Source organism: Egretta garzetta, unplaced genomic scaffold (assembly GCF_000687185.1).
Source record: "Egretta garzetta isolate BGI_Z169 unplaced genomic scaffold, ASM68718v1 scaffold840, whole genome shotgun sequence".
In the NCBI taxonomy this organism is placed as follows: Eukaryota; Metazoa; Chordata; class Aves; order Pelecaniformes; family Ardeidae; genus Egretta; species Egretta garzetta.
The window spans coordinates 449,236-461,193 of record NW_009258262.1 but is presented as its reverse complement, the minus strand read 5'-3'; the positions used below and the strand labels follow the sequence as shown (position 1 = coordinate 461,193).

At 49.1% G+C, this 11,958-nt stretch overlaps 1 protein-coding gene across 1 annotated transcript in view; it reads left to right on the top strand.

The window, feature by feature from the left end:
* The window catches only part of ZFP91 (ZFP91 zinc finger protein, atypical E3 ubiquitin ligase), a 23,702-nt gene extending 13,735 nt beyond the window's left edge, over nucleotides 1-9,967 (top strand). The window contains 10 exon segments of the mRNA XM_009646373.2: nucleotides 2,897-3,103; nucleotides 3,356-3,392; nucleotides 3,918-4,007; nucleotides 4,367-4,489; nucleotides 6,815-6,865; nucleotides 7,880-7,958; nucleotides 8,305-8,354; nucleotides 8,356-8,412; nucleotides 8,910-9,011; nucleotides 9,389-9,967. Of these exon segments, the coding sequence (XP_009644668.2) occupies nucleotides 2,897-3,103; nucleotides 3,356-3,392; nucleotides 3,918-4,007; nucleotides 4,367-4,489; nucleotides 6,815-6,865; nucleotides 7,880-7,958; nucleotides 8,305-8,354; nucleotides 8,356-8,412; nucleotides 8,910-9,011; nucleotides 9,389-9,899 (1,307 nt within the window). The 3' untranslated portion in view covers nucleotides 9,900-9,967.
* The last annotated feature ends 1,991 nt before the right edge of the window (nucleotides 9,968-11,958 follow it).

The following is an 11,958-nucleotide window of genomic DNA, read 5'->3' as shown; positions in this document are numbered from 1 at the left end:
AGCTGTTTGGCTTCCTTACCCTCCAGTTCCAGGCTACTGGCCCCATTATCCCAGCATCGGAGCAACCAGGTGACAAGGTGCTCTCCCGCACGACGGCTGAAATCTTTTCACATATCTCACAGCTCACCCAAGGATAGAGACTGTGTGGTTTCTGTCTCATTTATGAGCTCTTCCTCTTCCTCCTCCTCTTGTGATGGCCCTGGTCTTTCATCCTGCCTTTCTACACGAGTTGACTTTTGCTTCCAAGCTTTCTTTTTGTGTATAGGGGCAACTGATACCTGCACAGGTTCGTTCCCTGGTTCAACTGCAATGCCTGTCGCTGGGGTTTGAGTAGCTACAGTGGGTGTCGCTGAGGTTGGAGTAGCTGCGGTGCCTGTTGCAGGAGTTGATCTCTGGATCGTATATTTATGTAGGATTTTAACCCTGAGTGAAAACTGAACCACATTCAGGAGACCTAGCAATAGGACCATGCTGGTTTGAACATCCCAAGGATATTAAAAATTCTCCAGAACTGTTGTAATTAGCCCAGAAAAGAAGGGGAAGATGGAGTAAGGTGTCTCCCCAATAGGTTGGCTCTCCGAAGAGGAAAAAGTAAAATGTAGAATTATTCATAATTCCCAATAGGTGATTCCCAAAATACAGAGGTGACAGCAATACTGAGTACAAATACAAGCTTAATCTGATGACCAATAATTTTATCATAGCATAAGCCAGTATTACACAGTACAGCAGAACAGTAGCTTTAATCCACTTGCAAAAAGTGATAACCAGCAGCACAGGGAGTGCACACAGCAGGTAAGGTGATATATGAAAGGTCTCCACGAACAAGAACAACAACTCTGAGAGCAAATAAAACAACATTGTGACCAGCGACTATTAGATTAATATAATGAATGCTTATCACATTCTTTTTAACACGTTCAGATCTGTCGTTATCTCAACCCTTCGAGCCCCACGTTGGGTGCCAAAAAAGGACTGTCGTGGTTTAACCCCAGCTGACAACTCAGCACCGCGCAGCCGCTTGCGCACTCCCCCCCTCCCTCAGAGGGATTGGGGGAGAGAATCGGGGAAGGAAAAAAAAAAAGTAAGACCCGTGGGTTGAGATAGAGACAGTTTAATAAGAGAAAAGAATAGCAATAGTAATAATGGTAAAAGAATGTAGAGAATATATAAAACAAGTGATGCACAATGCAATTGCTCGCCACCCGCTGACCGATGCCCAGCCTGTCCCTGAGCCGCGATCACTCTCCCCCTGACCGACCGACTGACTCCCCCTGGGCATGATGTTCTAGGGTATGGCATAGCTCTTTGGTCAGTTTGGGTCAGCTGTCCTAGCTGTGCTGTACTCCCAGCTTGTTATGCACCTGGCTGAGCAGGAGAAACTCAAAAAGTCCTTGAGTAGTCTCAGCACTACTTAACACACTGATGTTTTTAGTTGTTGCTATCAACATTCTTCTAGTACTAAATCCAAAACACAGCACTATGCTAGCTCCTATGAAGAAAATTAACTCTATCCCAGCCAAAACCAGGACATCTAGGCTGAACAAGCACGTTTCCCACAGCTGCTTCTCACAGGTTGTGTGTTTTGGCCCCCAACTGACTTGGTGGTCCCCTCTGGACTTGTTCAAATATGTTGACAGCCTTCTTGTGGTGGGAGTCCAAAACTGGAGGGGGAATCCAAATATGGTCTGATGAGTGCTGAGTAAAGGGGACTAACCGTATCTCTCTGTTCCCTGGCTGTGCTCCTGTGAACGGCACCCAGGATGCTGTGGACCTCCTTCGCTGTCAGGGCACGCTCCTGGCTCTTGACATGCAATTTGCTCTTTGCTGTGACTCCCAGCATAGCAGAGCTGCTCCCCAGCCAGTTCTCAGAGGACTGGCCACTGACTTTGCCAGCAGGTGTTTGATGAACTCCCAGGCATCTCAGTGGTACTGCTGGCTGCTGGGCAGCAGAAACCCACCTGAAACTAGACAGCAGTGTAAGCATATTTGGGTAAAAAGGAGTGGGCCAAAGCTTAGCTGAGAGCACGGGCCCTGCAGAGCGCTGCGGGTGGCTTTGTGTACTGAAGTGGTGGCAAACCTGGAATACTGAGCAGAGCCAGCTATTTGGAATTAATTCCTCAGCGCATCATTTGTGACACTTCAAACAGCATTTGAGTTCATTAAGGCCCCGCGTCACCGCAAGCACCAATAAGTGAGATCAAATGAACCGTACTTGGGAATTGTAGCTTTTAAGGGATGAACTTGCTCACTTAGACACTTCAGCCATTTCTGTTCTCTTACCAAAACATTTCTGGAGATCAGCCGTCAGCCAAAAAGAAACCACTTGTGGAAGCTACAAATGAGCGCAAAGACCTTGGGCTAACAGTGCTTGTGGTGCTCTTTGCTCTGGCATAAGACCAGAAACATCCAGCTCAGATTCCTACGTGTTATTACCAGGTGTACGATTCCAATTAAATATGTGTGTTAGGGGCATTCTCCAAACATGACTTTCGGTGTGGTCCAATTTTGAAGCTAGTCTTTCATAAAGCAGTTGCTGAGGTTTACGAGTGTCTGCCTTGCAGTGCTTAAGGGAGATCAGAGCCAGCCAAAAATCATCTTGTAAGCCTTTAGCAGAGGGAGATGTAAGCTGGTTTTAAATGTCTGTGTCTTTGCTTGGAGGCGGTAGGAAATGTGGTCAGAGTTTTAAATGAAGGCTTGCTGAGGTAAGGCCCTGGGGTGTGTCCTGTCTGGCCCGGCAGAACGACGCACCGAGTCTTCAGGAGGTAGTGGTTGCCCCATCAGAGCGGCCAGGGGCAGTTGCGCTATTCAGCATTGTGCAATGGCGAGGAGTGTGAATAAATGGTGGGATTTATGCTTTTTATGATTATTAAAGAGATTACAACGGGTATTTCAGATCCCAAAGAAGAGAAGGAAGAGGAGGAAGTGTCCAGTGCCCTCAGCCACGGCTCTCCTGTCAGCACAGCCAGGCCGAGCAGAAGCTGGCGCAGCAGCAGGGCGGCCCGCCAGCGTGACGCTGAGAATTCGCGCGCCTCCAGATCCAAGACTGGTTCCCTGCAGCTCGTCTGCAAGTCAGAGCCAAACACAGACCAACTGGAATACGGTACGTGGGAAGCTGTGTCATGGAAATGCCTGGAGATAGTCAGGTCTTGGGAACCTTTGAAGGGAACTGGGTGTAGGTGTAACTTTGTGAGCTGTATGCAGACTGTGGCTGGTAGAGGCGTGGTGCTTCTTGGTCATGAGTACCTTCTGCCACCAGCACTCCTGGCACTGAATGTCGACGAAGGTATCTTGAGACAGATGAGTTCACTGCAGCGAACACAGATTGAAACCTAATGGTGACTTTTCCTTTCAGAGGTCACAGAAGAGCATCAGTCTCCAGCTGGAATCAGGTAAGAAACTCTCTATTTTGTGGCATTTCTTCCTATTTAGTGTCTCAAGAAGGGAAAATAAGGGCCTGAGTTTGGGGGGTTTTTTTGTTGGTTTTTTTTTTTTTTTTTTCAAAGTGAATGCTGCTGTGAAAGGATCTGTGGGGACGGATAGTAGCTACTGTTTTCATTTAGTCCTGGACCTTTGCATTTTCAGTCTGGACTGCAGGTGAACTGCAGATGTCAAGAGAGATTGTGGAGAAATGGGTAGTAAGATTTGATCTGGGCACTTCACCTGGTAGCTTTATTCCTTCAGGAGCAGATGCTATAGTTAGGTGGGCTCACAAGAGGCGGCTGCACTCCCTAGCCTCTCTGGTTTGGCTGTCATCATGCTCCGTAGTCAGTGTGAGCTGTTAGCTTTCCCCAGTCATACTGGATGAGAAGTAACGTAGTAGTGTCTTTCCTGTCCTAGGGGATGATGCATGAATGTTCTCGCAGTAGTGCTTAAGCTGTTGCTGCTAAAGTCCTCTTCTCCTTTTCTCCCAACAGCGATGATGAAGAGGACATGCTCATCAGTGAGGAAGAAGTTCCCTTCAAAGATGATCCAAGAGATGAAACCTACAAGCCCCATCTAGAAAAGTATATTGGATTACGTACTCACTGTGTTTTTTAGACCAAAAAAAAATTGTGTCATCTTGGTTGAATGAGCTCAATAGAAGCCAAAGAACCTGTGCTAGCTGCTAAGGTGGGACAGCTCCCATGGGACATGGTGTTTTCTAAATATTGCCTACAGCTATCGGGGCTGTTCTCTAACAGACTAAAGCCTGTGGAGGCCTGCTGGCTGCCAGGTTCTTCCTTAATCCTTGTTCACGCTTCTGCTTAGAAGTGGGACTTGGTAAATAGACCTGAACTTCGATCTATTTTTTTGCTTAAATCTTTGTAAAAAGCAGACAGCGGGAAGAGTATTGGAGTAATATGTTGTATTTGTACCCTTGTAGGGAAGCGCCAAAGCAAAGGAGAAAAGCTAGCAAGGGGAAGGAGGAAAAGGAGAAACAGAAGGAGATTAAAGTGGAAGTGAAAGAAGAGAGTGAGTTTCGGGAAGATGAAGAACCACCAAGGAAGTGAGTAAAACTCTGCAGTCGTATGTAGCAGTGCGTACTGTGTATTTTGCATTCTTGCTAGTGTACAACGGTGTCTTGTTGTTGGCTTCCCTGCTCCTCTGGGCCTGAAAGATAATAGGGCAGAATGTTTTGTTCTGACAGGAGTCCTGCTTTCTAGTATATTGTGCATGTTTGGCAAGGAAAAGTAAGAGTTGGTATTTTCATTTAATTTCAGTTGAGGGGGTGTTTCTCCATACTGTGGTTTAGTCAGCCTACCTAGATATGGCCAGAGAGTGTGAAATACTTCAGAGCATTCTTAAAATTGGTTTCTATTGTGATGCCTGAAGTGGATTAGACTGTATTAGAAAGCCAGTCTGAGAAGGCAACATCTCTTCTGTTGTATGCCTAGAGGCAGGTGCAGGGATGCTTTCTATGTGTCGTGTGGTAAGTGTCCTCTTTGTACGCTTAGGACTAACATACCAGAGCTCAGGATAAACAGTTGTGTTCTCCCTCGTCCTGGAGAGGTGAAAGAACAAACCTTTGCTACCTAGTCAGTTGCTAGTGCTTTGAGTGGAGACTCAAAACCATTGGGTATGCTGTCACTGGAGCTTAAGACCGAAGCTTTCCTTCTAGCAGCTGAGGGAGATAGGATTTATGCATCTGTGTCAAAGCTATTCTTTGGGATAGTGGGGAGGAAGCAGTTTTTGTACTTTAGCTCCTCTGTGAGCAATTGGAACAAATGGGACTCCCTCTGCTGGTCTGCAGTGTGGGGCTCTGCACACCTTTGTTTTAATTTCTCTTGCTGTTTCTAAGCTGCTGCAGAGGTGATTTATGTTGGAGAGGAGTAAGGATGCTGATATATTGAGAACTTTTTTCCTGTTAGAGGTGGCTTTCTGAGGCTTATGGTTGTGTTGTTTGGACCAGACGCTGCTTTTGTGCATAATAAAACCTGTGCCTCTTCTGAAGGCTTGGCTTGAATGCTGAGTGCCTGTTCAGCATGTTATTGGCATGGTCTTGCTGTCAATAAAGATGTCTCGGTACAGTCTAGAAAAGACTTACATCAATACATGGTGTCTACCCAGCAATATGATCACGCAGGCACAATGTGCTGGGCAGAGCTATTGTTGGGAGGGTACATTTTATATGCCAGCATAGGTCTGCTCAGATGGAGCGTAGATCTTTGCCTTGACAGGTGTATAAGCTGCTACAGTTAATTGCTCAGATGGAGCGTAGATCTTTGCCTTGACAGGCAGTCCTTGACAGAGGACTGTAAAATAGCTGCTAGATCACAAATCCCATTCTTCCTAGTCATGCAGATTGATGTTTTTCACATGGTATGAGATGTTACCTAACAGAGCAGAGGAAATGGGGTGCACCGTCAATTCTGGACTGTGTTGGCAAAATTACATGTTTATAAAATATGCGTTAAGAAATGAGAGGGGTTGTGAGAGCAAACCACATGAAGCATTTATTTCTCGAGAATGTTGCCTTCCTCTGAGTTTGCCTCCAACTTGCACTTGATTTATTTTTCTAGAGCTCACAGTTAATGAGGCAATAGCTTGCAACTGTCTGCAGCAGAAACTTAGAAGAGCAGAATCTTGTGTGCTGATGTGCAGCCTGGAAAGGGATGAATATGATTATAAGGTCGCACGTTGTTTGGACGGTTGCAGGTTTAAAAGAAAAAATGTGAGACGTGTGATGCCTGGTCGAAGGTTTTTTAAAATAGCCCTTCCTCACTCCGTTGTGGTGAAAGAGCTGGTAATTTCTAACCGCGGCCTGTTGGGCTGTGCCTGTCTGATACCCATTTACTGGGGTCTGCACAGTTGTGAATGGTGGGCTGAGACGTATTTGAGCTAGGCAACCACGTTCAAAAATGTGTTGTACGCTAGACCCAGCAGGTAGTAGCCCCATGCAGCCGCAGACTGACTCTGTTGGCAGAGGCTACATGCCACCACACGTCGTGCAGAAAAAAGTGTCGCTCAGGTATCAGAAATGTGGGCACCACAGCTCCACAGGGAGCTGTCTTCTGTGTGGTGTGGCAGTTCTGCCAAATGCAGGGACAATTTTCGTGGAGGCCTGATTACTTAACTTCTTTAGGGAGCCTGCCTCTCTGTTACAAGGGCGTTTCCTTAGAAACTCTTCAGGCATTTTGATCCAGAGCAGGTGGCCGACTCGCCAGCGTGGCTGACTTGCTGGGTGCAGTGTTACTTTTCAGCCTAAAAGCATAGTAGAGTTCTGTAGTATTCCCTACAGCATGCTCCTGCTTTATAGCACGCACTTAAAAACTCTGCCCACTACCGATGTAAAGAAGCTTCTTTCGGTTCTGTTTCTGTAACCCTGTTACAGGAGGGGAAGGAGGAGAAAGGATGACAAGAGCCCAAGGCTGCCCAAGAGAAGGTAAGTGATCCCATCTACTCAATTCTGTTCTGAAGACTTTGCTTCCCTTGTGTCCTACGCAGAGATGTTGATTGTCTCAGTCATCTCTCTTGCACAATATAAAAATCTGCCTTAAAGGGAAGAAAAACAAAACAAAAACAACCCAGCAGCATGCCTTGACTTCCCTTCTTCCCTTCCCCCTTCTTCCCTGTAGGTGTGGGTTTGATTTCTTCCAACTGAACCAGCCCCTTCCTTACCCCCTTCTGAGTTGATCCCTAGCCTGCTGTTGTGTGGTGATAAGGTTCTGGGAACCCCATGTCTCGGGGTTTTCTCAGCTCTGGGGAGAGCCCTCAAGTCGTGCTACCTTCCCTTGGTGGGATGGTGGAGAGAATCGGAAAAGAAGTAAACCCTGTGGGTTGAGATAAAGGCAGTTTAATAAAATAACAGGGGAAAAGAATAATAATAATAATGGTACGAGAATATACAGAATATACAAAGCAAGTGATGCAGAGTGCAATTGCTTACCACACGCTGACTGATGCTCAGCCCGTCCCTGAGCAGCGATTGCTCCTCCTGCCAACTCCCCCCAGTTCATACACTGAGCATGACGCCATATGCTATGGAATCCCCCTTTGGCCAGTTGGGGTCAGCTGTCCCGGCTGTGCCCCCTCACAGCTTCCCGTGTACCTGGAAGAGCAGGAGAAGCTGAAAAAGTCCTTGACTTGTCTAAGTACTGCTTAGAAACAACTAAAACATCAGTGTGTTATCAACATTCTTCTCCTGCTAAATCCAAAACACAGTGCTGGGCCAGCTGCTAGGAGGAAAATTAACACTGTCCTGGCCAAAACCAGGACAGGCTAGGAGGAGGGAACTCTCGTTTAGGCTCTCTGTCAGTGTAGCCCAAACAGGACTATTGGAGCAGTAATCCTTTGCTCTCATATCACCGAGCTGCGCTCCCGCTCGTTTATCTTGCTGCTGCCCTGGCTGCAGATGCATCAGCTAACCACTCTGCCCGTTTCCTTGCTGACTTCTTAGGAAGAAGCCTCCGATACAGTATGTCCGCTGCGAGATGGAAGGCTGTGGCACAGTCTTGGCTCACCCGCGTTACCTGCAGGTTGGTTGAGATTTCTCACTTCCTGAATGGCATGTGCGAGGGCAGGGAAGGGCCATTTGGAACAGGAAGCTAATCCTCCACTGGCATCGAAGCGCTCCTTTCTAACGCTGTCGTTTTGGTAGACTGAATCGATTGTGGCCATGTATGTCTCTGTATCTGTCCTGTGGCTAGATGTCCACACTGGCTTGGCTTGCTTCTCTCAGTGGTGGTCAGGTTTATGGTATAAGGGTGTCTTGTCAGTGACTGGTGTCTGGTGGCCTGCTGAGGGGCCACCTGGGACCGATGTATCTCAGCTGTTCTTAGCCACATAAAGAGAGAGTCTACACCTTTCACTCTTCCTCTACAGCATCACATAAAGTACCAGCACTTGCTGAAGAAAAAATATGTGTGTCCTCATCTGCGCTCGACTCTCCCGACTCCAGAAGCAGCTCCTGCGGCATGCCAAACACCACACAGGGAGAGGGAGGTGGGCAGTAAAGGCAAATTACTCCTCAGCTCAGTGAACGGGGCCGGGGGGCGGGGGAAATGGAAAAGCCTCTAGGACTTCTGGGGGCAGGCGGCATCGATTTGCAGCAGCGTATTATTTCCTCCTGGATTACCATCTTTTAAGGAAGTGAAAGGAATAGGCTATTGAGTTTTTAATTCACCCCCGGCAGGTATCACTCAGGGGTTCTGCAGAGGAATAAACCAAGCTAAGCTTTACACTCAGTTGCCAGTCCTTCAGTATTGGTCAGAATGGATAATTAGCTCTTAGGAGAGTCTTAATCACGCCTTAACTCTCCAGATCAGCTGCTGTGGTGTACTGTGGGACACCTCCTCCTTTGCTATGCCGCCTGGCCTCCCAGCACTTCTAGTTCTGCTGCTTCTTGGGCAGCTTTACCTGCACCACGTGAGAGCTAGGAGAGGGAGCAGGTCTGCGGGAGATTAATGCTCCAACTGGTGTTGCTTTTTAGATCAAAGGGATTACATCTGTGAGTACTGTGCCCGGGCATTTAAGAGTTCTCATAACTTGGCGGTGCACCGAATGATCCATACAGGCGAGAAGCCCTTGCAGTGAGTACCTCTGCCTGTCTTTTGCTCTCCTACTTTGGGGGACCCTTGGGTACACCCATGCTTGGGACTGCACTGAGAGCAGGAGCAGCTCTGAAGTCAGGGCTGGGACCTGTTCTTGGTGTCCCAGCTCTCTTTAAATACAGGCCTGTGGGAGTGTTTGAGCTGCCGCTTGTCTACCCTGCTCCTTGAGGCAGTGTCTCAGTAGAGAGCTGAGGAACGCAAGCCCTCTGCCATTAAAACTGGGGGAGCTGGAGCTGCAGTGACATCCCATTTTAGGGAGCCCCTGCTGTTTCCCTGGGCTGCCTCTTTGCTACTGCAGCTGCCACAAGTGTGTGTGGATGTCCCTTTGTTGTGACCTCCCCATTCTCCCCTCCCAGGTGTGAGATCTGTGGATTCACCTGCCGGCAGAAGGCTTCCCTCAACTGGCACATGAAGAAGCATGATGCGGACTCCTTCTACCAGTTCTCCTGCAACATTTGTGGCAAGAAATTTGAGAAGAAGGACAGCGTTGTGGCCCACAAAGCCAAGAGCCACCCTGAAGTGCTTATTGCTGAAGCACTGGCTGCCAATGCAGGTGCCCTGATCACCAGCACCGACATCCTGGGCACTAACCCTGAGGCCATTGCACCACCCACCGATGGCCAGGGCCTCCCCCTTCTTCCCGACCCCCTGGGAAGTGCTGCCCCAGCAGATTGCCTGTTGCTGAACCCTGACGGGATGCCGAAGACGTACTGCGGTGGGGCAGAGCGCGTGAGCCTGGTGGCTGATGGCAAGCTCTTTGTGGGCAGCGGCAGTAGTACAAACCCGGAGGGGCTGGTCATGAACACAGAGATCCTGGGAGCCACCACAGAGGTGCTCATTGAAGATTCAGACTCCACTGAACCGTAGTGGGTGGGGAGCCCATGGGTGCTGGGACAGTTTGGACTCTGTATTTAAAAGGAAAAAAAAAAAAAAAAGAGGAGATACTTACTGAAAGAGAGAAAGTTAAACAAAACTTACAATACTAGTAAATATCCGAAGGGTCTGCTCCCCTCCAGCGTGGATCACAGCACATCCTCTTTCTCCCAACCACTTCTCTCTCTCCTACTGCTCCTTTGTAGAAAGGGGCACATGCTGCCATTACCAGAGCAAGCTGGATTGAGCGATGGATTTCTTCAAGGGAGGGGGGACTCCTGAAACCCTTCGCTCTACCCCAAAGCAGATGCCTTTCTGGCTCCTTGACGTGGCCCCACTTGCAAACTAGAAAGCATTTGATGTGCTCTGGACAAGTTTCTTAGGACTCCCTCTCGCCCCTGGTCCCTACTTCTATGCATCGCTGCACTCTGGTCCTTGCAGTCTCATTCTTCCTCCCGGGGCTGGGAGTTTGGCTTGGCACTTTAGGCCCCCTCAGCAGGGTGAGCTGTGAAGCAGCGCACGTCCCTCTCCCCACCGCGCTCCTCTGCTCCAGCTCTGGCAGGAAGTTGAGGGAACGCCCTGGCTCATAGATCATGTTTGCCTGGAGAGGCCCGGGGGCTACGGGAGCCCTGCGTGGGAGAGGCAAGGAGGAGCATCCCAGTTTGACGACAGTAATTTGCACTTTGAACATGTTTCGTTTTTGTGTTGTGGTAACAAGATTCCTTATTTATTGATGAAAAAAGGGTCGGTATTTTTTAGTTATGTTCGTGGGGGGTGGGGGCAGAAGGGGTCCAGGCTATTTCCCAGTAGGCTCCTCTGCACTAGCGAGCTGCAGGGAGCGTGCTGTGCCATCGTTAACAGCAGCTGGGAGAGCTGAGGTGAAGGCAGCGTTCTGGAGTCAGATGTCTCTCGCAGCTTTTCCAGAGTAGAGGGAGAGCCCCTGGAGAAGAGCCTGTTTGCAGTGGGAGTCTCTGCAGCAGCGTTCTAGCAGGAGGATGAGGTGAGTGATGGCTGTTGTCTCCCCCCCCCCCCTCCTAGGTTGGGGTGAGCTCTGTGCGTTGAATGCTCTTTTTGCCTCCTCCCCCTGGCTCCCTAGCTTTTCAGGGAAGAACATCATTAGCCAGGAACTTGTTCTCGTGACTTAACGCAGTCATGAGCTGCTTGCTGCTGGGGGATGTTGCGCTCTGCGTCCAGCTCTGCCTCTCCTTTCCAGGTCTAGACAAAGACACAGGAGCAGGGACTCGATACGGTTGTCTCAGGCTTGTTTATCCAAGGCAATAGACTGACACGGGACTAAGGGGCTGTCAGCCTCTCTCCCTGCCCCCATTTTGGGGGGGAGGGTGTTGTGCAGCCGTGTTCTCAAAGCTTCTCTCTTCTGCACAGACACCCCCCGCTTTCTGTGAAACGTTGCGGTTCAAGTGTTGCCTGCTGGTGTAGTTAGGACAGCTCTGAGCCCTTGGAAGAGTTTACATAGGATATGATGTGTCTGCTATGGAGACTTGGATCTCTTTTGCTCTTACCTGAAACTTTGTGTGGAGATTCAGTGGCCTTGAATTCGTAGTGGTTTTGGAAGAGGTGAAGAATGACCTGGGCTGCTTGCTTGGTTTTTTTTTTGGTTGGGTTTATGTGGTTGGGAGCAGAGCTCAAGTATCTTGTCCGAGCACAAGATAGCCAAATTGGTCTGTAGCACACAGCAGCTGGGCAGAACCGGGTACCTGTGGTCTGGAGAATGGCAATAAAACATGGAATTGATTTGGAAAGCTTATACAGGAAACTGACTCTGAGTGCCCACCCTGTCCCCCATGCTGCCTGGAAGTCCAGCTGTGGCCCAGCCTGACGGCTTTTCCTGGGCCATTTGTCCTGATTTGCCCCCTCCCTTTCCCCCCTTTACACCGGTATCTTTGTCAGAGCAAGTTGAAACACTTCTGGTGTTGGGGCAGTTGGTGGCTGAACGCCCTGGGTGTGGGCATCCCGTGTTCTTGCACCACGGCAGCAGCGTGGTTCCCATGCCTGCAGGAGGCGCATCCAGCCCCGAGCCTCTCCTGGGGATAAG